The sequence below is a fragment of the Bubalus bubalis genome, chromosome 19 (assembly GCF_019923935.1).
Source record: "Bubalus bubalis isolate 160015118507 breed Murrah chromosome 19, NDDB_SH_1, whole genome shotgun sequence".
Classification (NCBI taxonomy): Eukaryota; Metazoa; Chordata; class Mammalia; order Artiodactyla; family Bovidae; genus Bubalus; species Bubalus bubalis.
In genome coordinates, this window is record NC_059175.1 from 62,022,185 (window position 1) to 62,047,604 (window position 25,420).

A 25,420-nucleotide genomic window follows, 5' to 3' on the forward strand; every position below is an offset into this window, starting at 1 on the left:
GGATCTCCTTTCCTGACCAGAGGGCAGACCTGGGTCCCTGCACTGGGAGCTCAGAGTCTTATCCCCTGAACCAGAAGGGAAGTCCCTGCTTTGAGTTTTAAAAATAACCAATATTCCCTGCTTCCCCTCCCTTTCCTCCTCCCCTCCCCCCCCCCCCCCCATTAGCTGAATGGGATAATAAAACCCTGTCAGGACAAAATCAGTAACTGCTGTTCAAACCAAGTCAAGCACAAGTGGTCAACAGGGGATAGACCTGGTCTAAGCGAAACTCGCTCAGTCGCATCCAACTCTTTGCAACCCCAGTCCATGGAATTCTCCAGACCAAAATACTGGAGTGGGAAGCCTTTCCCTTCTCCAGTGGATCTTCCCAACCCAGGGATCGAACCCAGGTCTCCTGCATTACAGACAGAGTCTTTACCAGCTGAGCCACAAGGCAAACTCAAGAATACTGGAGTGGGTAGCCTATCCCTTCTCCAGCAGATCTTCCCCATCCAGGAATCGAACCAGGCTCTCCTGCACTGCAGCTGGTTTCTTTACCAAGTGAGCTATCTGCGTTTAGGCTGTTGCTTTTTAAAGTAGTCAGTCCCCACTGCAGCCTGATTTACCCAAACCCTGCATAAACGAACATTCTCTGACAGTTTACCACTTAGAGCCATCTTCTCTTCCTACATCTCTGATGTGTGACTTCAGCTGGGAGGGGAATTAGAGTGGGATTTTCAAATCCGAGTATTTTCCTGTCGCTGCGAATCCACTCACTCTCTCTTGCAGTATCTCTGGCCTATTTATTTTGCTGAAATCCCTTGAAAAGAAAAGTGAACCCACACACACGTGGACTGTCGTGCTCTCTCGTTGGTGGAGAAATTTCGGCAGAAGAGATGCATTCCGCTGGTGAAGAAGCCTTTTCTGTTTGTGTTCCAAAGACACAGCAGTGAAAGCGCTTTTCTGTACATAGACTGGAATGGCTGTGATATCCATGGCAGAAGGAGCTATGTATTTTAGCACTCCTCCCAAAATGTAAATTCTTCTTCTGTGTAGGCAAGACCATTCTGTTACCATCTCCATGGTACCCAGCCCAGCGCCTTGAAAGTAGAGACTGCGGTGGCTGTAAGCTTTTGCAGAGGAAGCAGCTGAAATTCCCTTGTTAATTCTCCTATCCAGTAGGGACTTTTATGAATGTAATAACTGGACGTGTGAGCCTCCATGCCCTAAAAAATCCCATGTGTGCAGAGAACGTTGTATGAACATCCTTAATTTCCGGTTTTTCAAATTTCCCATTTTTATCTCTAAGTCAGACATTTCTCTTCATATGAGGAACACACGGCTTCCATGATTCCATCCTCAAAGCAACTGAGAGAGGAATCCTTTTTTTAATATATATCTACTTATTTGGCTACATCAAGTCTTAGTTGCATGGCACAGGCTCCTCTCTAGTCGCTGCTGCAGACTCAGCAGCTGTGGCTTGTGGGCTTGGTTGCCCCACAGCATGTGGGACCTTATTCCCTGTGCCTGCATGAGTGCTAAGTTGTTTTAGTCGTGTATGACTCTTTGCGACCCCATGGACTGTAGCCCGCCAGGCTCCTCTGTCCATGGGATTCTCCAGGCAAGAATACTGGAGTGGGCTGCCATGCCCTCCTCCAGGGAAACTTCCAGACCCAGGGATTGAACCCGAGTCTCTTGCATCTCCTAACTGGCAGGCAGATTGTTTACTGCGGTGACACCTGTGAAGCCACCAGTTCCCAGACCAGGGGTGAAACTCGAGTTCCCTGCGCTGCAAGCTGGATTCTTAACCACTGAACCACCAGGGGTGAAACTCGAGTTCCCTGCGCTGCAAGCTGGATTCTTAACCACTGAACCACCAGGGGTGAAACTCGAGTTCCCTGCGCTGCAAGCTGGATTCTTAACCACTGAACCACCAGGGGTGAAACTCGAGTTCCCTGCGCTGCAAGCTGGATTCTTAACCACTGAACCACCAGGGGTGAAACTCGAGTTCCCTGCGCTGCAAGCTGGATTCTTAACCACTGAACCACCAGGGGTGAAACTCGAGTTCCCTGCGCTGCAAGCTGGATTCTTAACCACTGAACCACCAGGGGTGAAACTCGAGTTCCCTGCGCTGCAAGGTGGATTCTTAACCACTGAACCACCAGGAGTGAAACTCGAGTTCCCTGCGCTGCAAGCTGGATTCTTAACCACTGAACCACCAGGGGTGAAACTCGAGTTCCCTGCGCTGCAAGGTGGATTCTTAACCACTGAACCACCAGGAGTGAAACTCGAGTTCCCTGCGCTGCAAGGTGGATTCTTAACCACTGAACCACCAGGGGTGAAACTCGAGTTCCCTGCGCTGCAAGCTGGATTCTTAACCACTGAACCACCAGGGGTGAAACTCGAGTTCCCTGCGCTGCAAGCTGGATTCTTAACCACTGAACCACCAGGGGTGAAACCCGAGTTCCCTGCGCTGCAAGGTGGATTCTTAACCACTGAACCACCAGGGGTGAAACTCGAGTTCCCTGCGCTGCAAGGTGGATTCTTAACCACTGAACCACCAGGGGTGAAACTCTAGTTCCCTGCACTGCAAGGTGGATTCTTAACCACTGAACCACCAGGGAAGTCCTGAGAAAAAAATTTTAAATAGAATTTAAGTCCTAAGGAGAAGTAAAAGTATTAAAAGCCATTCTAAAGAAAGGTTTAAAAAAAAATCCCACCTTGAGCCCACTCCCACAGCTCTGTATTTTTCTTCCTCAGCAGACGCTCCTTACAATCAGTGGCCAGTGTCTCTTCTTCCCTGACCATGACTACATCAAAAAGCATCATGTACAGATTTCAGGAGCCACTTGGAATCTAATATGCGGGCATCTTATTCTCTTCCTTTTTTAAAATATTTGAGCACTACCTCTCAGAGACAGATAATACATAGTTTCAATTCTGGCAATTTTTAAAAGTAAGTGATATAAAATTTTCACTGATTCATCTTACTGATATCAGTCATTCATTTAAAGCCAGTAAAGAAAAATACTGGTACATAGAAAAAGAACAAAATAATGCCATTTACAGCAACATGGATGGACCAGGAGATGATCATACGAAGTGAAGTAAGTCAGACAGAGAAAGACAAATCTATGTTATCACTTACACATAGAATCTAAAAAATAGTAGAAATGAACTGATTTACAAAACAGAAACAGGCTCACAGACACAGAAGACAAGCTTGTGGTTACTGTAGCCCACCAGCTCCTCCGTCCATGGGATTTTCCAGGCAAGAGTACTGGAGTGGGTTGCCATTGCCTTCTCCGAATACTACGCTGCTGCTGCTAAGTCACTTCAGTCGTGTCTGACTCTGTGCAACCCCATAGACGGCAGCCCACCAGGCTCCCCCGTCCCTGGGATTCTCCAGGCAAGAACACTGGAGTGGGTTGCCATTTCCTTCTCCAGTGTGTAAAAGTGAAAAGTGAAAGTGAATTCACTCAGTCATATCTGACTCTTCGTGACCCCATGTACTACATATAAAATATAAGCATAATAAGGATATACTATATAGCACAGAGAACTGTGGGGTTTCCCTGGTGTTTCAGTGATAAAGAACTCACCTGCCAGTGCAGAAGATGTGGATTTGATCCTGGGTCAAGAAGATCCCCTGGAGAAGATTTAGGGTTAGGGTTGGAAAATGGCCACCCACTCCAGTATTCTTGCCTGGGAAATCCCATGGACAGAGGAGCTGGTGGGCTACAGTCTTTGGGGTTACAAAAGAGTCAGACTTACCGACGGAACAACAGAGAACTATGTTCTATATCTTGTAATAATTTACAGTGGAAAATCGTCTGATAAATAAATAAATGCACATATAACTGAAAAAAAAGTTCTGATGATATGCTATTGAATGTGGTACTACTTGGGATGACAAACCAGCCTGTTTGTTCTGTGATCTACTCTCAATATAATCCTGCCTCACACACTCCTTCTTTACTGCCAGCCTGTCCTCAAGAAAGCTCCACGGCAAGAAAGCCATGGTGCAGCTGGAGGGTCCTCTGCCTCTGAGACGGCATTGTCTTAGCGCTTGCTGTGGTGATGGTCTTGCTCAGCTCAGGCTGCTGTAACAAAATGCCCCAGACTACATGGCCCATACAACAGACGTTTATTACTCACAGCTCTGGAGGCTGGAGGTCCAAGGGACTGGCAGACTCCGTGTCTACTCAGAGCCTCTTTCCTTGTGTGTGAGTGTGTGTTTGCATGTCGCCACTTGCAAAGATGCAAACAATATGATCAACAAAAACCCTGTTGCTGTCTTGGAAATACCTTCTCTGTTGGTTGTGCCTTGGGTTCAGGACACAGAAAGTTCTCCCTCCTGACCGGGCAGCATTTTGTTTCTTTATATATTATTTTCATATTTCAAGTTCTTAGGAAAACTTTGGAAATATGCCCTGTTAAAAGTTAAAAGCAAAGAGTTAAAAAACAAATACAGTTTGCATAAGGCTTACTTATAAATTGGAGTTCTGTATTCTTAGGATTAAAATAGCTGGGTGATCAGTGTTTTGGCTGTGTTAAAGACTTAGCCAGTGCTTGCCTTCTTCAATCCCTATGGCAGTTTTGAAGACATTTTAGGATAAATGCATCTTATATTTAAATTTACAAATGATGTATTTCCAGTATTTTGGTAAAAGAGTTGCATATCCCTTGACTTTTTGTGGATCTTTGCTCTAGGAGAAGGTTGGCATTAACAGTGTACGACTGCGGGATTGTTTTCCTGACTTCAGTCTGATTCTGGTGTCACCATGACCCTATAGTCCTGTGGGTATTGACTGGCTAGGCAACTTGACATCAGGTGTTAGCACAGCTCTTAAAGAAGACTTCCAGTCTTATATAGGTGATCAAAATCTATTTTATAATGGACAGTCAATCGATACTTCTTTCTCTACTAACTCAATAGAAGTTTGAGGAAAGTACCCAGATAAAGGTGGCATACCCTGCTTTGAGATAGTTCTTTTTCCTCTGTATTGATGTGCCAGGGTGTCATCAGTGTTCTGAAATAGCACAGAATCCCCTTTGAACTCCTATCGTTGCTGTCAAAGGCTATCTGTATTCACATCAGTTTTCCTTTTATTGCCTTCAGATTCTCTCTGTAGCCACTGAGAAAGGATTGTAATGAAAAGTATTTAAGATCTACATAGATCACATGTCAGGATGGAGGAAGACTGTCTACTGATTCAGCCGTTTATCCTGTTTTATTGCACAGAAGTTAGAAAAAGTGAACCAGATGAAACCCAGCAAATGATAACACAGCTTTTTTTTTTTTGCACTTTTTATAGTTTGTCTGTCACATGTTGTAATGTGCATGCAAACATTGCTTCTCTATATCTCCCTCTGTTATGTTGGCTCTTACAAGAGAGGGAAATTTCATCCATGTTGAGTTGAATGTTTATGTGAAATCTAAACCTTTATATGAACATGATAGCTTCAGAGTTTTAAGGAGATGACAAAATTGTGGTCCAAGCGCGAGTTGGAAAAGAATTTCCAAACATGAGACAGAATGAGAAGGAAATAAAGTTTATTAGAGTGGGAGACGCTGTTAGAACAGCGGGCCAGCTCAAGGGAAAACCAGTGTTGAGCAGGGGTTCTTAGCCCACTTTTATAACCAGGGTACACGGAGCGGGATGGGGGTCTTGCGGGTCATTTGCTGATTGGATAAGGCATGTATATTGGGTGAGGGGAAGAGTAAGACAAATACCTTCTCCCTATGGGGTAGGAGGGGAGAAGGCAATGGCACCCCACTCCAGTACTCCTGCCTGGAAAATCCCATGGATGGAGGAGCCTGGAAGCCTGCAGTCCATGGGGTCACTGAGGGTCAGACACGACTGAGCGACTTCACTTTCACTTTTCACTTTCATGCATTGGAGAAGGAAATGGCAACCCACTCCAGTGTTCTTGCCTGGAGAATCCCAGGGACAAGGCATCCTGGTGGGCTGCCGTCTATGGGGTCGCACAGAGTTGGACACGACTGAAGTGACTCAGCAGCAGCAGCATGGGGTAGGAGGAGAGACAGGTTATACTGCTCAGAAGGACCTGAAATCCATTAATAATTACAACATGGGGGAGGGAAAGATGAAAAGGGTCTGTTTTTTCCATTCCTGCATTCCCAGACCCCCCTTGGTTTTGTCTGCTCTTTTGTCCTTGGGTCACTACAAAAAAGCAAAAAAGAAAGAATTTTCCATTTCCTGTTGCAGTAGCAGAGAAATTCAGTCCCCGCAGCTGGTTTCTTTTGAGAAGCCAACATCACTCCTGCTTCAGCATCGAAGTTAACAAATTTGCGAAAGGACTGTTTCCTTTTGCCTGCTGCTCTCTTTCTATCCAGTGCGGTGAGCCAGCCTCAAATAATGAACCAGGAGCAATGTGACAAGTCTGGTTCACTTTCTTTTTTTTTTTTTTTTTTTATGTATTTAAAAGAGATGGACTGGTTTCATTGATAGGCTGTGCACAGGTGTAAAGCCTTCTTTGAACAGTTTAGAAGTGGCTTAGGTTGAAAGAACAGGAAGGTCCACTTTGAGTGTTCTTGTTATGAAGTTGAGATTGAGTGACACTCTCATTGAAAATGACCTTTAATCGGATGTCTCACCCATTGATGGAATGTCATTCATGTCTGTTCTTTAGCCTTAAGTTAAGCCGTATCATAATAGAGAAAAAGAAGGTATGGCTTTTTAATTTTTCTCTTGGAAAATAAGGGATGAGATTCTTGCAATTCTTATTGTCTGTTAAAAAAGCTGTTATTATTTCTATTTTTCTATTTTTGTTACAAGGATACAACATGAGCTATATTTTCTTCCAGGTAAAATTTCAGAATGAAGGCACTAACAGATTCTGAAATACAATTTTGTCTTCATAGATATACATACATGTATATGGACACACATGCACATATATTTATAAACATAAAATATCTGTGAGAAAGTTTAGTACATATGTCATTTAGATTATATGTTCAGCAATCATTAACAAATACAAATAAGGAGTTAAATAACTTAATATTCCCGACGTAGTACTATAAAATAATCCTTCTGTTTTGCTATGGCTTTTCTCAAAAATGAATATGGGAATATTTTTTCTACACATAGTACTTCGTTTCTACCTTCATTATACCATTGCCTTCAACAAGATAAAGGCTAAATGTGATCAAAGATCAGAAGCATTATTGGAACTCAATATTTTTTAAATTATAAGAGTAATAGAACAGGCTATTAGAAATGTAGAAAAAAATGAAAGACATCCACACTTTGTAAATAGATATTTATTATCCTTACATTTTTTTATGATCATTTTACTTGGTACCCAGCACAAACCCTTTACAGCTTTGTGTCCTGCTTTGTTTATTTAACTTCTGTTGTAAACCTTGATCCAAATTGCTACACGGTCTTCAAAGCTGTCATTTGTAAGGCTCTATTCATTTGCCTTTTGCATATAATCCATAACTTAAAATGTATGTGCAGTTAATTTTTAATTACATATTTTAACTCAGACTCAGTTCAAAGCAAACATCAGAATTTCTATAAGATCAAAATTTGCCTATAGCTCATGGCAGAGTATCTAATAAACCATAACATTCTTTTCTCTTTTGTACATTCTGTCATTAGTTTAATGCTCATAGATGCAGTGACAAAATATGTTTATAAGCAATTTAGAAATTTATCACAGTTAACACTTGCGTGTAAGAAGTGAGGGCACTTGATAGTCTCTAACTCCGAGGCTATGCCGATCGTATGCTTAGCTTACTGTAAAGTAAGCTGCCTTGATCTATAGTCTTCCTCCATCCTGACCAATCAAAACTAGCGTACCTTTTCTCCTTCCTCCCTGTAATGGTTGCTAGAACTGTTCTCAGAGCACTTCACTGTTCTACTGCCAATTACATTCACTTATGTACCTGCTCCACCCTCCATCAGAAGCTCTCAGTGGGCAGGAATGGCTCTCCCGTTTTGGGTGGTCCTTGGACTGCTGATGCCATTTCCTGCCTGCAGTTCTCCAAATGTCATGACACCCTGCTTTGGTTTTCGTCTTGGATGTTTGCAGAGGGCAATGTTGGGAAGTGTGACGATGTTAAAGATGTTTACTCTCTCATTTCTCTTCCACCAGTGGGATGGAGTAGGACCTCTTCCAGACTGTGCAGAACCACCAAAAGGGATCCAGATGCTGTGGCACCCATCCATAGTCAAACCCTACCTCACACTGCTCTCTGAGTGCTCAAATGCAGACACGCTGGAAGGGGCGGCGGGCGCCCTGCAGAACTTGGCTGCAGGGAGCTGGAAGGTATGACTGGTTTGTTATAATAAGAAAGAAATCTGGAAGCACGAGAAGGTTCTTAGAAAATAAGAGTAGTCCAATTTTGAGAAGTGCTATTCTAATCAAGTTTTCTAAGGATGTTAGAGAAAAAAGAGTTCCACTGAACTGTTGGACTTAGAAATATATTTCTTTGAAAAAGTCTTCTTAAGGAGGTCCTTGAAGATGCCTGCAAAACACAGAGGAATAGATGTCAGTATAGTCATGGAAGATGCTGTGATATGCTTTCCATTCTGTCTGTGTAGCTGAGTTCCTTTATTTTCAGAGGTGACTGGGAACATGTTGAGGCTTTTCAAAGCACTGTCACTGACAGAGCTGATACCCCAACATCTCGTATAAAAACCCCTGTGAATCCTGTAATATCGTAGCTGGTCTCATCCCCATTTTTAAATTATGGGATTACAGGGAAGAATAATGTTACTAGTTATCTTTGGCAAAATGTTAAATTAAAGTGATTGTATGCTTGGGAAAGACACTAGGAGGGTCTTTTTCTCTGGATTTTTATAAACACACAGTCTTCCTGATGGGTTCTCACAGAAAGTTTTCATGACCTTCCTTTTGGGTAGAAAGGAGGGATTCATGATAACCAAGAATTCTTGAGTTTGGTCACTGCTAGTTCCATGAGCTAAATTGCCTTTTTGCATAAAAGAGTGTTAACCTCTTAGAAGAATGAGGGAATATGGGGAAAATATCAAGAGAGGGAGTTTAAACCTCAGCCTTCCATTTTCCATTCATTTAATATTCATACATCACTCCTTTCCTTACCATTCATTTTTTTCTTCAAAACAATATTGATATAGACACACAGCTATAGATCACTCTCAGAAGCTCAGTACCATGGGTCCCACACATACTGGCTTCAGTATTGCCCTGCAAAAATACCTTCCTTCTCTTCTTACCAGATCTTCCAATACCTGCGTCTTGCCACTTCTCTGTCCCTGCCATCATCTTTTCCATTTCTACAATCTCAGCGGCAACACCATCTTTCCTGAGTGTGACCTTCCAGCTCTTGGGGCACAGCTCTTGAGACCCAGCCCCTGATGATACTTCCCAGGAGCTGGCTACTTACTCATGCATGCCAGCCCCACATCTTCTCTTAAGAGTTTTAGGAATGAGCATAATTATTCCTTTCCTTCTCTGCCCTTAAGTCATCTCCAATATTGTCCCTTAAGAATTCAGGTGGAGCGGGGATTGAAGTGAATTTGTCCTATGCTTTCATCCAAAGAAAAGTTTCAAAATTAGAGTCATACCAGGCAGAATGCCAGAGGATAGCCTTGTAGAGCTAGGAAAGAGACAGTCATGGAAGTCAGTTCCTTGAACTTTTCCTGAGTCTTTACTTTCATCTAAAGTTAGGAGGCTTTGACTCCAATCATAGTTCAAAACTTTTCTAAACTTTGTGGCTCTGGGAAAGTTAAAGCATCTCAATGTGTCCCAGGAGCATTGTCTTTAAGCAGAAACAGTCATGGGCGGCTTCCCCAGACATCATGCAGGTCAGTCACAAAGCTGGATTCAAAGATGCAGGATGTCGTAAGCCAAAGGGTTGTCATTTAACACCCAAGAACACTAAGTTGCTGTAAGTCCCCACCCAGCTCCCCTGCCTTGGAGGATGGATTAAAGGGGATGGGAAGGGATGCTCTCTAGAGCAGAGTCTGATCTGAAATGCAAAGCCATCTAGATGATGGCAAGTTTGCCATATTTTGATTTTTTTAATGAATTATTATTTTTATTTGCCAAATAGTTAGGTTCTTATAAGAACAAGTTAAAGATGGAGAAATGTCTTTGAGCGCTAGAAGATGTTGATTGTAAGACTTCAACCTTTGCTTCAAAAGTTAAGCTCTGTATTCATGTGTTCAGAAAATGAATTAGAAACCTGAAAAATTTATAAAGATGCAAATAAAACTTCTAAAGTTGAAAATGTAGCATCTTAAATGAAAAATACATGGAATGGAATCAATAGCAGATTAGACATTGCAAAAGAAAAGTTTAGTGAACTGAAAGACAGTGATTGTAAACTATAAAAAATGAAATACACAGGAAAAAAATGGATAGTGCATCAGTGAGTGAGCTTCAAGTGGCCTGATATATATGTATTAATGGAGTCCAAAACAAGACGAGAGAGAAAGGAGAAAGAGAAAACTATTTGAAGAAATAAGGATTGAAAACATTCCAAATCTAATGAAAACCGCAAACTCACACATTTAAGCAACTTAAGAAACTACCAGAAGTGTTAAAAAGTTATATACCAGGGTACATTATAATCAGATTGCTCAAAATCAGAAATAAAGAGATAACCTTAAAAGCAGCCAGAGAAAAAAGACATGTCATGTACCAAGGACACCTCCACATCATATTTAAGGATAAATACCTCCAGTTATTCAATTATTCCTTGTTGAGTTACTAAGGATGTCCTCTGGAAGAGAATCTGGTTTGTAAGACCTCTAAGAGCAGAAACTAGGTTCCATTTATTTCTTTGTACCCCACTGCTAAGCCCTATGCTTGGCTGAGCAATAATGCTAAGACACAAACATTTAACTGAACTAGTGTCTATGTCTATATGTCTTTCTTATGAATAGCAGTCTTTTATATTTATAAACATCCATCAGTCAGTAAGCAGTTAGTAGCGCATCTTTAGATGATCACGATTTATGATTCTTTTTTTGGTCCTTTGATTCAGATGGGAATATGTAGTCAATAGGATATAAAATTGATATAAAGGAATTGTGGGAAAACTGTTTTCTTTTCAGTTTTCAGACTCATCGGTGTTTTTTATGATGCATATTTTGATGTCATTGCCCAGTTCCACGATTCCTGAAGCATTGGACTTTGTACTTAATTTGGTGATTAAAGACACAGGCTCTGTGTCTTTAACACAGGCTCTCACATAACCAGGTCAGCTGGGTGAGCTGCTGAGATATGTCTGGATCTTCAGGTGTTTGGAGTAATAAAATAATAAATTTACAATTTATACTCTTTTATACTGATTTATAGTATTTTGATACTCAAAACTTCTCTCCTGCTTTGGGTTATATAATGAGAATTAAGGAAGAAGTCTGATAAAAATTCTCAGAATTTTCTAGCAATAATATCTTTCTGACTGTTTTCAGTGCATTAACCTGAACATTAGTTATCCCGAGTGTAAAATTCATCCCCATATATCCAGATGCATTGAATTGGTAATTTTTTTATTATTAATAGAGACTACCGAGTAAGAGGCAGAATGCTCTACAACAGCTAAAATCAACATCACAAGAGCCGTTCTGTATTTTAGACAAAGCTTAACAACTACGACCATTGGATTTCCCAGCCTTCATCAGATTTCAAGCAACAAATTTAAAAATGCAGTGAGTTACAAGTTACTATTGTAAGCAGGCACACAGATCTGTGGTAAGAAGAGCAAATAGATATCCTGATGGCAAAGTGAAAAGATAGGAGAGTTAGAAGAAGTAAATATAAGGATGCAAGAAAGAAAAAAATGTCAGAGGCCATTCAGTGTTTTGACTATTTCATTTGTTCTAATCACTGATGGTCATAATGCTGACTGTCATCAAGAAAATGTTAAATGATTACTAGTAATTTTAGAAGACAAAGCATTTTGAAAAGACTTGTATTCCAACAGTTAAAGTAGAATTGTGACTCTCAGAGTGTCATCCTTGCTCATACAGAGCACTGGCCTTCCTGATGGCCAAGGCAAATCCTTGGTCAAGGCAAAGGGCCTTTCGGGCATATTTGTACATAGTTATAAATGTATGTGCTTGTGTAAGAATTTTCTTATAAAAATACAAATACACAGGCATGCATAAAGGTCAATATCACATTATCATCATTCTTTGTATAATTTAGTAAGGTACCATGTTAAATGGTGGGAAGGGAAGATAGATAAGCTATAGGAGTGATTTGAGAAGGTTGTCATTATGCCAACACTGATAAATAGTTATTACTTTTTAAAGATGAGAATAGCTTATACCAAATCCAAACAAACTTGAGCAATTAAAAGATTGAGGACACACAAACAGCATCAGATTTCATGAAGACAGCATTACCGTCTAAACCTAGGGTTCTAAGAATGTGTATTTTATAGCAACTGTTGAAATTTAGTGGTGTTCTTTAAGTGTCCTTAACTTTTATGATCCAAACAAAAGCAGAAATGTGAAGGTAGAGCACCCGAATTTTACATGGAGAGCGCTTTTTATAGACCTCATCATCTGAAACAGTAACTTCTCTTTACGGGGAGATGTGCAGCACAGTTTTTTGTGACAAATTGACTAGCAAACTAGATCTTCATAACGGCCCCACATACTTTTTAAACTTTAAAACACTCATCACTTGGCTTATGAGCATCAGAAAAGCATAATGGCAGAAGTGAAATGTTTTTCTTAGCTAACATGGACTTCAGTTACCTTTTCCTCATTTACAGTAAAACGATTTTGTCACAGAATATTAAAACAGTGGGATGTAGTCGTTTGAAGAGCTCCAAAATGTGAATGAATGCTCCCATTTGTGGTTTATTTATATTGTAGTTGAACTCTATGGAAACTCAGGATTAGAACTCTCTAAATACATCTATTCTATTGCTTTAAAATCAAACATTTTAGACATCTTTGTATGGTCAGTTTTCTCCCAAAAATGTGACTGTTCTCAGAGAGTCTATTATTTTCCCATTTATGTTCAGAGTTAGAGGAAATAAAGAGATACTTGGATATTAATCTGTTAATATTTAGTGAAGTAACATGATAGTGACATAGATTTAGTGAGTAGGAAATAGAAGCCATGTGGCCCAAATGAATAAAAAATAAAGAGAATTGAGAAATTTGAGACTTGTTCCTAAGGACAGGGAACTTAAGAGGGGCATTAGATTTAGTGTGGCTTAGCAATTGGTGTATCATTAAAAATGAACTAGGCTAAACGAGTGGAGTGTAACAAATAAAAGTAAATATCATGGCTTAACATCTAAGACAAAGATCGTTGTCCTAGTTAACAGTGGTGTATAAAGCATAAGGTTGAAATGCAAAGAAACAGAGTCGTGAAAGATTATGATGAAAAAATGGGGCATGAGGCATCCTGCCTCATGCATTAATAATTGGGTCAGAATAAACAGAGGTTATCTGAGGACTCTGCCTAGTTAGCAGGCTCCTAGACACAATGCATTCCCTTGGACGTGATGACCAGCCTGAGGCAGGACAAGGATGATCCAAACTCAGGAGGAGATGGGGAGGAGTAGGATCAAAGCCAGGCCATTGGTTTCAACCACACAGTACCTAGTGATTTCTCCTAGGACCCCACTAAGCAGTCCTTATGGTAAGGGCTGCATCTGTGTTATAAATGCCACATACATCCCAACTGAGAGTAAACCCGTTTTTGAACAGTCTGGCTTACTTTCATCAGTGTCATTGAATAGTAAAGTGCTGAGTGATAGAATTACATTCAGAAATTGTAGAAACAGCTAAAGCTGAGGGATTGTCCCTTCTAGCCAAGATGCCAAGATGGAGTACCAAGCACCTTTAAGTAGCAATAACAGCAGCAACAGAAACAAACCGGAGAAATACATGAAACACTGGTTGTTAAAACACTAAGCATTAGTCAATGAAGAAAGAGAGCTCTGAGAAACTGATCACTGTCTTGAGAGAATTTGCAGACCATAGCACAAAGATTAAAAACCCAGGAGAAGCTCGGCGGACACTCAGAGCTAAGGAGATACAATTGGGAATCTATGGAGACCAAGGTGGCTAGAGGTTATAGTGAAAGTCATGTCATGTCCCACTCTTTGTGACCCCATGGACAATAACCTGCCAGGCTCCTTTGTCCTTGGAATTCTCCAGGAAAGAACACTGGAGTGGGTAGCCATTCCCTTCTCCAGGGAATCTTCCCAACCCAGGGATCGAACTCAGGTCTCCCACATTGCAGGCGGGTTCTTTACCGTCTGAGCCATAGGGAAGCCCAGAGCTTAAGGACAACGCTAAAGAAGAGAAAGTCACCCCTAGAAAGAACCCCGGAAATCTTCAGAGGATCCCCTTCAGATATTCAGTAGAGAGCTGTCAGTGCATGTGTGAGAGGGAAGTACCCAAGGCTGAAGAAAAAAATTCCTGAAATTATTAGACAAAAATGAAACTTGGCACTTACACAGGAATGGATATAGTGTGCATTCCCAAGAGCCATACAGGAAAACCCTGTGATTCGTGGATCCTTGAGCATAGCACTCTCAGAGTCTTGCCTCGGTAATTAGGTATAATTAGCCCTGGACTAAATATGCTCTAGTCTTCCCTATCAGATCTTAAAAGTGAGATGCAGAGGATCAATAGTTTGCAAGTAAATTAACTGCATCCTAGACTAAAGTTTAAAAATACCTATAGGAATACAAAAATACCCAGCATCCAATGCATTAAAATTGACAATGTCTGACATCCAATTGAAAACAAACAAGAAAAAGTGATTCATAATGAGGAGAAAAATCAATCATTCAAAAGCAGTTCAAAACCAACCAAGATGTTAAAAATATCAGACAAGCAGTTATTATAACTCTACTCCATGTGTTCAAAAAAAAGGCAGTGTATACCCGTGGAAATTTAAAATAATTTTTAAAAAAAGAGCAGGTTAGACGTTGCTGAAGAAAAGATTAATGAATTTAAATATAGCTCTGGAAACTATACAAAATGAAATGGTGAGAGAAAAAAACAAAGCTACCGATCATCCATGAGCCTCAAGTGGTCTACTATACATGCAATTAAAGTTCCCCTAGGAGAGATGAGAGAAAGGAGAAAGAAAACAGGAAAAAAAAAAAATTGAAGAAATGATGGTTGAAAAATCTTCCAAGTGGTTCCATATTTTTCAAGTTTAATGAAAACCACAAACTCGCCGAGATCCAAGCCTAAGAAACATGAAGATACTATACCAAGGTGCTTCATAATCAAATGGCTCAAAATCAGTAATAAAGAGAAAATCTTAAAAGCAGCCAGAGGAAAAGCCATGTTGCATACAAAGATAAGGATGACAGCCGATTTTCCACCCGCAGTAATGCCAGCTTGAAGACACTGCAGCAGCATCTTTAAACCCATTGGGCCCATTCACGTATAAAGTTGATTAGGGCTTGGTACCTCACAGGTACAACCAATCTCCATAGGAAATTCCAAGGATTCCTAGAGAGCTGTAAAACTATCTGTAGAAGAAATCCTTTCTGAGCCCAGCTTAAGATCTGGGCTAGCCTGGAAGCTGCCATGGTTAATTACCCAAGCAGTGGGGACACAGGGGAATTCTAACATGGAAATTTCAGTTTGAGTGTCCTGACATGATCAGAGCTGTGATGGCCCAGGACATGAAACTCAGTATTGTGTCCTTCCAGCCCTGAGGACAAGCAACTATTCCTAAACACTACACCAAAAGTTCTGTCCCCATACAGAGAATTAAGGATGAGTGTGGCTTTCGGAGAGACTCCCAAAGAGATGTATGATCATTTCAAACTCTGATTACACTTTTGTAGAAGTGGTTAGAACTTGCTGTCCTGTGCTTAGTCACTCAGCCATGTCTGACTTTTTTGCAACCCCGTGGACTGTAGCCCACAAGGCTCCTCTGTCCATGGAATTCTCCAGGCAAGAATACTAGAGTGGGTTGCCATTTCCTCCTCCAGAGGAATCTTCAACTTACTGGTCCTATCTATAATTGCAGTTGCTTTGGTCCTTTTGGGGCTTCCATAATAGTTCAGTTGGTAAAGAATCCACCTGCAATGCAGGAGACCCTGGTTCAATTCCTCGGTCGGGAAGATCCCCTGGAGAAGGGATAGGCTACCCACTCCAGGATTCTTGGGCTTCCCTTGTGGCTTATCTGGTAAAGAATCCGCCTGCAGTGCGGGGGACCTGGGTTCGATCCCTGGGTTGGGAAGATCCCCTGGAGAAGGGAAAGGCTACCCACTCCAGTATTCTGGAATGGAGAATTCCATGGACTGTATAGTCCATGGGGTCGCAAAGAGTCAACGCGACTGAGCGACTTTCACTTGGTCCTTTTTATGTAGTTCCTTTCAGTGGAGAAAATGCTGTTCTTAAATAGCACACACTTGGTACTAGAAATCAACCTGACATTTTCTTTTACCAGCTAAACATTTTTAATTTCCATCTGTGAGCCAGAAATTAGAAGACAATTGACATAAAGAGATGAATGTGACTTGGTAATTCCCTCAGGTACCTTTCAGAATAATAAATATATAAACAGAAAGTCAAAAAGATACATGAAAGGTGCCATGATAGGAGTATATACACAAGAAGATGTATACACACAAGGCATTGTATACACACAAGGGGGTGTATACATACAAGGGAGTGTATACACACAAGGTACAAGAGCATCCCAGGGGTCATTTTTACAAGGAACATGTCAAGGGTGAGCATGCATACTTCCAAGAGCACTAGTTAAAACCTAGGGCTAGAATTCAATGGTTAGAGTTCATTTTAAATACACTAGCACATCTCATTATTTAGAAGAATTTCAGCTGCTGCTATAACAAAGAGACCTGCCCAAATACACAAGGGCTCAAACAAGATAGGAGGTAAAAGCTACTTTCTCTGACGTAACAAGTAAAGGAAGGTATGTGAGGAGGGAAGTTCCTCTCTTTGAATTATTTCCCCCAGCTGACAGCTCTTCTGCCATCTTTAAGGTGTCATGAAGATGTGATCATCCAAGGCTGCTCTTAGGGCCATCATCTGCTAAGCGGGAAGCAGAAAAAGACTGCAGATTCACAGCTGGAAATGTTCTCTTTTGAAAGTCATCTTAGAGCCCTCGTTTTACCTGATGCGATAAAAGGTGGGGGAGGGGGGAAGCACTTCATCCGAACACTTCTTGCAAACTCAGTCAAATCAAACTATTTCTCAGCTCCTTCAGGCTTACCACTTAGCTACATTTGTCAGACTTCATCTTCTCATGCCCTCTGTGGTTGGCACTAAACTTGGGGCTCTTACCAGCATATCCCTGCAGGGGATGGAGATCAGGTATTCATTTCTGTCTGGAATAGTTTCTCTCCTGTGTTTCCTCTTGCCCAGGACAAACCTCCTTGTCCAGTTGGGTTCTTAGCTGGGATGGGGCAGTTGGTGATTGGACTATCTCTGGTCCAAGATGCTCTCCCAGCCCACAACCGCCTTTCCCACTGTTGAGCTCCCTTGAGATGCAGCACACCCTCTCCCTTAACCCAGGCAGTCATAGTCCAATGCCTGCCATTCTGATGCATCCCAGTCAACTGGCCAACTAATCCTTCTGCAGCCTCAGGTCCTTACCCTGGGCCATGTTTTCTCCTGAACCAGGTCTTCCTCTTCCTCCTCCCCTAACTCCTCTCCTCCGCCTCCTTTTTCTCCTCTTCCCTCTCCTCCCCATTCTTCTCTTCCCCTCCTCCTCCTCCTTCTTTATCTCTCTTTCTCATCCTCCCCCTCCTCTTCCTTTTCTTCCTTCTTCTCCTTTTGAATCATCACACGTCCTCTCTTCAGCTCATGGACCGTTCCTAAAGCCACACCTGCTTTGTCCCTTCCCTCCTCACTGATGGGCTCAGTACATGATGCTATCATTCTGTTTGCAAAAAAATCAAGTTCTGTCCAAAGATTTCCACCTCAGTTACAATGAATTACCATAACCTTTTCTCTCTTGTTCATCTGTTTTCACGCCAGTGATGCTTCTACTTTTGTTTCACTTACAAAGTGCTTGGCAACTCATATACTTTACTAACACCCCATGGGCTGCAGTACTGTCCAAGGCAACTCACTTCTCTTTTGGAAAAACTCTATATGAGTCTCACACTTCTGTGTTCAGTGCCCCTGGGAAACATTCCCCATCTCCCAAATATTGCATCATGCCTTTCTCTTTTCACCTCTTTGTTACACAGAGGTTCACATGTGGGTTATACATGACCTGCTCCAAGGCTGCTCAGCTGCTACTTAAAAAGTATCACTATTCTGGGACGTCCCCCAGGGCCCAATAGTTAAGACTGCCTTCTAACTCAAGGGGTGCAGGTTCGATCCCTGGTCAAGAAAGTAAGATCCCACATACCGCACGATGCGGCCAAAAGTTAAATAAATAATTGTGTTTTTAAAAAGCATCACTATCCTAAATCCTTGCATTTCAAGAAAACTTTAGAAGCTTGCAACATCTTTTGAATGAATTGTTAATAATGGATTGTGAATCATCACATGCTGAGCTAATACTGGGGATTTTCCATACCCACACAAACTCACACACAACTAAAATTTTTAAAATAAAGGCTATTTTCTATGTGTCGCTCACATAAGATCAAACCCATTGTCTTGTTTTTCCCTTTTCACTTAGAGCATATCACTGTGTACCATTTTCTCATACCAGAAAAGTACATCTACAACTCGTGCACGTTTTTGGCCATGCGTAGCCATTTGTATTCCTCTCAAATCAGTTCTCGGCGAAGCTGAAGGACTCATCATTTTACAAACTCCAAACCATCTTTCCATCCAACAGGAAGGTATATAATAGCTAGGCTTCTAAGGAGGAAAAAGGAAGTTATAGGGGACCTTTCCTGGTTTGTTTCAAACATGTCCAGATTCTCCTCTGTCGATATTGGGAAGAACGGAAGGGAGGGGAAGGACTGAGTGCAGAGGTTTAGGTGAGACAATGAGATGGTGTTGGGGCAGGAATATAGTCAGAATCACGGAGAGCAGAGTTAGAAGGGGAGGACTCAGGACCAAGGGGCACAGGAGACCTGCGGGCCGTTGTTTAACATCTTTGTGTCTAGATCTCCTCGTCTATAAAACAAGAACAGTAGTGTCAGTCTCCCAGGAGTTTGGGGATTAGAAGAGACCACAAATGGACAAGCCAGCATCTGGGGTCTAGGATGAGGTGGTTCTGGGAAAGAGGTCATCTTTGGGCCTGAGTTCCAAAAATATCCACCCTGGTCTCCCAAAAGGCGCAGAATATCTCCCCAGCATTAAAATGCATTGTTGATGTTCATCGTACCATATGGAAACATGGACTCCACACTCTGATTTCCATTTTCCTTAGTTTTAGGGAAGAACCCAACAGTGAATGGGCTGCAGAAGCTCAGGGGTCTAGTCTACTCCTGGACCTGGAAATCAGAAGGCTTAGCAATAGTGGAGGGGCAGATGAAAATCATGTGTCAGCACGTCAGATTGCAAATGCAATTTCCCATGGACATGACAGAGAGTTTGAACTGGCTTCATGAAGCTTCTTTCCTTGGGAGGGATATCCCATCCTGACAGCTAAATTTCGAGAAGCGGTTTCCAAACCTTGAGATTTTTTTTTTTTCCATGTCTAAGACTTTCTGACTATCCATTCCTCTGCTTCCTGAGACTGGGGCTATGAAATAGTTAATTGCAGTCAAGAGGTGCTGTCGTGAATTCCCTCTGCTCCCCCACCCCCTCACACCTCCTAGAGTCTGAACCACAGTGTAGGGTCAGGAGAAAGTGGACGGTCCAAGTTGATGGGGATAAGAAACTATGTGAATGTGACTTCTCTAACATAGGACAGGATGAAGTTGTGTGTTTTTTTAATCTCATATTTCATGCAGGGCTGGGCTGAGGATGTGGCAGGCATGGCATATGCCCTACGTTCACTGCCAGAGGGGGCTCCCTGCCTGCCACAGGTGAGAGCCAGCTCTGGGGTGCCTGTCCCCAAGGGGAAAGGGGGGTGGGGCCTGGCGGGGAGGGTGGGGACTCTGTCCACCTTCGGTGGTCCCCAGGAGGACTCTGCCACAGAATCCAGAATCTCGAGTTATGAATTTCATTTTCTTAGCTCATAAATGAAGTTGCAACCGATTAAACCCTTACACTGGTTGATTTTTGTGGCACACGTTCTTCTCTGGAACACAGTACAGGAGTATAAAGTGTGTATACTCGAATGTCTAGAAAACCTGAGCCTACCTGTGTTTGGTTCAATGAATCTGAATGCTTTATTGTCCTGATATGACAAATACATTTCCATAAAAAGCCTTAGATGTGTTCTACTAAGGCCAACCACCACTAACTCAAAACAAATTGTATGCTTACCTTATAAATTAGACATTGAATTATGGCCCTGGATATAATATATTTTAATTTTTTGAATTTTATAATTTTCACACTTTGTCTTTGATATCATATGTACCTCTCCTCGGCCGTACTGTTTTCCGATTTATTTCCTCCTAATTATTCCGCAAAAAACTTAATTGACAATAATTTCTGTAAGATCTCTCTGCCCCACTTCCAAATTCAAGTTTCTTTGTTTTTTTTTAAATCACATGTGTGCAACCATTTATCATTTTCTACTTTTTCCAGGATTTCTTTTCCTCTTCATGTCAATAACCAGCCCTTCCTGTCCCAAACCTCCATATCTTAAAGTATCAGGTATAAAGACACCACACAAATGTCTTTCTAACTCTTGGACTGAGAAAGCTGGCACCAGAGAAATGAAGTGTGATGGACTAATTAACCCTGAACCCTCTATCCTATGTTGGAGGCAAAAATAAAACCTTTAAATACCTGTCTAACATGCTCAACCTATTCTACAAGGAGGTCTTGATAATTCAGCCTTTTTGGCGCCTGTGGATGACAGTCTGAACACCCACAGGCGCTGTTTGCTTGGAGGGTTTCCGCCCACCCCAGCTCCTAACGCCTTGGCTTCCCATCATTTGCAGTGGTCGGTATATATCCGAGCTGCTGTCCGGAAAGAGAAAGGCCTGCCCATCCTCGTGGAGCTGCTGCGGATCGACAATGACCGTGTGGTGTGTGCAGTGGCCACCGCGCTCCGGAACATGGCCTTGGACGTCAGGAATAAGGAGCTCATTGGTACGTCCCCTCCGATTCACCGCGTCTCCACTTTTTTTCTTTTAAATCGAAGTATAATACATTTCCTGTGTTTGAACCCACAAGCAGAACATATATGCACATGCAGAAACAGAGCATGTGTCAGAGACCTTGTTTTTCCAGCTCTCCTTCTAGCGGAAATCAATGCGCTAATTTATCTTTTAGAATTTAGAGGAAAACCCGAAGCTTGTTGACATTTCTAATCCTTGCAAATTAAAAACGACCGCAGTGCTGAGCACTGGATACCGTTGTCCTGATCCTCTAAATCCTTGCCAGGCTGTTTGTTTGCTTTCCATGTTGTGAATTGGAATTCTAATGGGATGCAGGCCTCTTCTCCTCTCTGTGTTAAAATTTATTTTTGCGTTAGACCAGATTGGCTCTCCAGTCCTATTTTTCAAGAATCATCTAAGAAAGGGAGAATCTTTCATTAATGAAGCATTAAAGAGATCATCCATAAGTCTATCAATTCAACAAATGTTTGTCCATGACCTCGTTGTTTCAGGCCTGCTCTATGCCTAGCGTTCAGTCGTGTCCAGCTCTTTGTGACCCTATGGACTGTCGTCTGTAGACAGGCTCCTCTGTCCATGGGATTCTCCAGGCAAGAATACTGGAGTGGGTTGCCATTGCCTCCTCCAGGGGATCTGCCCAACCCAGGAATCGAACCCAGGTCTCCTGCATTGCAGGCGGATTCTTTACTGCTGAGGTACAGGGGAAGCCCTCTAGGCCTCGAGATAGTATCGAAACAGAGAGAAGGCCTTGCCCTGTGGAGTTTACATTCTGGAGACGGGAGACCAACAAAAGACACACATGAATCCCACGGTGTGGTTGAAATGTTCTGTGGGGGAAAGAGGTGCTGGGTTAGGCATGCTGTCGCTGGTGAGGTTGCAATCTTTTAAAATTGAAGTGAAATTTACTTAACATAAAATTAATCACTTTAAAATGTACCTTTTGGATGGCATTTAGTATTTATACAGTGTTGTACAACCATCACCTGTGTCAAGTTCCAAAACATTTTTGTGACCCTGAAGAAAACCCTGTTTGTGATAAGGCACTTGAGTTGTGTCCTTATGCGACCTTATAGACTTGTAGCCCACCAGGCTCCTCTGTCCATGGGATTCTCCAGGCAAGAATTCTGGAGTGGGTTGTCATGCCCTCCTCCAGGGGATCTTCCTGGAGTTCCAAGATCGAACTCATGTCTCTTTTGTCTTCTACATTGGCAGGTGGGTTCTTTCCCACTAGCGCCACCTGGGAAGCCCCCAAACCCTGTACCCATTAAGTAGTCACCCCCTATTTCCCCCTCCTCCCATCCCCTGGCAGCCAGCAGTCTGCTTTTTTTTCTGTGGATTTTCTTATTCTGGATATTTCACGTAAATAGAATCATGTAAGATGTGAGCTTTTGTATCCGGCTTCTTTCATTTAACGTCAGGGACTGTGGGTTTGAGAGGTCAAAGTCAAGGTGACAGCTGTTGGGAAGCTAGCATTTGAGCAAAGACTTGAAGCCAATGAGATGGGGCTCTGTGGTTCTTTCAGGGGAAGACTATCTAAGCTGGAGGAGCGGCCTCTGCAGACAACCCTCCAGAAGGGGATCTGGGAGCAGGCTGATGGTGGGTTCAAAGTCTCTGGGGGCCTGGTGTGCCTGGTGCATAGTGGATGATGGGAGTCCAGGTTGTCCAGGTTGAAGAGATGCTCTGGATCCCTCCTGCTGTAATTGGGAGGATGCTCAGGCCAAGGTTGATTGATGCCTGGAGAACTGATGAAGCACCAGGACCTGCCCAGGGAGAGACATGACCTCCTCATAGACCATTGACCTCCTGGGATGAAAGAGATGACTCTGGCAGGGTGGTTGATCAATGCAGCATTAAGCCTGGAAAGTTTGAATGCAGGTAGTAGGTATCAGTGAAGATCAGACAGCAGGGAGCTGGACCGTGCATCGTGGCAAAGGTTCTGGTTATGCACCCTCAGGGGGTCTGGGGGAAGCAGGTGAGAGTGAGTGAAGAGGGACGACTCCATTCCTGGGGCAGTTGGAATACCAGGCATGGATTCAAATTTCATACGCAGATTATCCAGATTCCTGAGGGTGACGTACTAGGCCCTTGGTGATCTGGGAACCAGCCACTTTCCACCCCACAATACCCATCATATCCTCCAATAAAGATCAAGTGTTTGCGGGTCTCTTTTGGTTTAGTGGCTAAGTCATGTCCAACTCTTTTGTGACCCCTTGGGCTGTAGCCCGCCAGGCTCCTCTGTCCATGAGATTTCCTAGGCAAGAATACTGGAGTGGGTTGCTATTTTGTTCTTCAGGGAACCCTCCCGACCCAAGGATCGAACCTGGTGTCCTGCATTGTAGGCAGATTCTTTACCGATTGAGCCGCCAGGGAAGCCCTTGTGGGTCTCTAAGCCACTTATTCATTCACAGGGACCAGGTTTCAAATCTGTGTCTAATAAATGCGGTTATTTGTTCTGCTTGCAGTGCATCATCAGGCATGAAACAAGCTCACAACTTGATAGTTATACTTAGTTTGAATTTAAATGTGGGTGGTAGATGTTACATATTTAAGCTACACCATTAGCCCCCTGTGTATTTGCTTTCCTTTTCCTTACTTGTTGGTTTCAGAGGAGGGAGCAGTGGCTTCCAATCACATCCTGGCGCTCCTCTGTAATGTGGAGGAAATATCAATAGCTAATCACTGCTACTTGGATACGAATACTAGGTGTAGTGCATTTGTGTGTTTTATTTCTTTCGGTGGATTAAAATATAACAAAGTAGGGAACTATTGATTGATTTTCTAGCTTCAAGGCGTCTCTTCTCTCCAGGAAGTCGGTTATCTAGAACTGTCTCTGAGGCAGGAACATTTGGAAGTCCATATTGCCCATGTTAAATTAAGCCTCTACTATCAAATGTCACCAGACAGGAAAGGGAGCCAGCCGTTTAAAAATAGGAGTGAAAATATCTCAGTCATAGGCTTTAAGGAATCAATATCTTTTCTCCTTGAGTAAGAAAAGCAGAATTGGACAAAATAGCACACTATTCTCTTCTGTCTGGGAGAAAGGAAACGTGACCTTTGCTAACTCTTTTGCTTTAAATATTGTATCAAAGTAATGGGCTTTTATGAGACAATGCTGTACAGAACTTTATCTATTGAAAAGAAAGCTGCAGTGACTTTGAACCAAGAACAAAACCAAAATTGAACTTGGACTTTTCTCTATCAGCTTAATCAAAACTTTGCGGTGTGTATGTATGCTGATGCTCTAGTCGTGTCTGGCTCTTCGTGACGCCATGGACTGTAGCCCACCAGGCTGCTCTGTGCATGGGGCTCTCCAGGCAAGAATACTGGAGCGGGTTGCCATGCCCTCCTCCAGAGTCTCTTCCCGACCTAGGGATCAAACCTGCGTCTCTTACATCTACCTGCATTGGCAGCTGGGTTCTTTATCACCTGCGCCACCTGGGAAGCCTCAAAGCTTTGGTGACCAGGTATTAAAGATAGTCTGAAAACTCCCAGGTAGATACCTCTGGCATGAATCTCACATCTCTGCCTGCAATAGTCTGTCCACCACGTGCACGGGAGGTCTGACAGGCATCTCAGATACAACGTCTCCAGACCTGAGTTCCTTGTCTTCTCTCCCAAGCCCAGTCCTTCCACAGGCTTCCCCGCGGTGACCTGTCCTTTCAATGGTCCTTTGATTCTGCACTCTCATACCCAATCCATCAGCAGGTCTGGCTTCCTTCTGAATTTTCCTGGAACCTGACCCTCCATGGCCACTTTCCAGGTCTCGTTGCCCCCCACCCCAATGCCACCATCTACTGTCAAAGGAGCAGCCGGAGTGGTCCTGTCAAAACCTTACCACATGTCTTTTCTCCTTTTTTTTTTTTTTTTAATTTTATTTTATTTTTAAACTTTACCTAACTGTATTAGTTTTGCCAAATATCATCTTTTAAAACCCTGCATCAGCTCCTCATTTCTCTCGGTGTGAAGGTAAAAGTCCATGTAAGGCAGACATGGCTCTGTACAATCCAGCTCTGTTCCCTCTCCAGCCCCACCTCCTTTCTCACTGGCCGCTGCTTCACTGTGGTTCCTTCATGACCTAAGCCACGAGCCTGCCTCAGGGCCCTTGAGCATGCGGCTCCCTGCACCCCATCTCCGCTTCCTTCAGGTGTCCATGTGGTTATTCCTCAGCCCCTCACGTCTTTACTCAAGTATTACTTTCCCAAAACAACCTTTTCTGGTGCCTCTTCTTAAAATCCTACCCCCTTTTACTGCTTTATCGATCTTCACGGCACTAATCACCCTCTCACATGGAACATATTATTTATTTAT

The 25,420-nt window shown here is 42.6% G+C and overlaps 1 protein-coding gene across 4 annotated transcripts in view; it reads left to right on the top strand.

The window, feature by feature from the left end:
- The window catches only part of CTNND2 (catenin delta 2), a 1,127,175-nt gene that overhangs the window by 991,731 nt on the left and 110,024 nt on the right, over positions 1 to 25,420 (top strand). For 3 of the 4 annotated variants that reach the window (XM_025270807.3, XM_044932646.2, XM_044932647.2), the window contains 3 exons: positions 8,110 to 8,283; positions 19,832 to 19,906; positions 20,936 to 21,086. In XM_025270807.3, coding sequence (XP_025126592.1) covers positions 8,110 to 8,283; positions 19,832 to 19,906; positions 20,936 to 21,086 — 400 coding nt within the window. The remainder of the gene's footprint in view (positions 1 to 8,109; positions 8,284 to 19,831; positions 19,907 to 20,935; positions 21,087 to 25,420) is intronic. The other variant, XM_025270808.3, reaches the window with a different exon arrangement.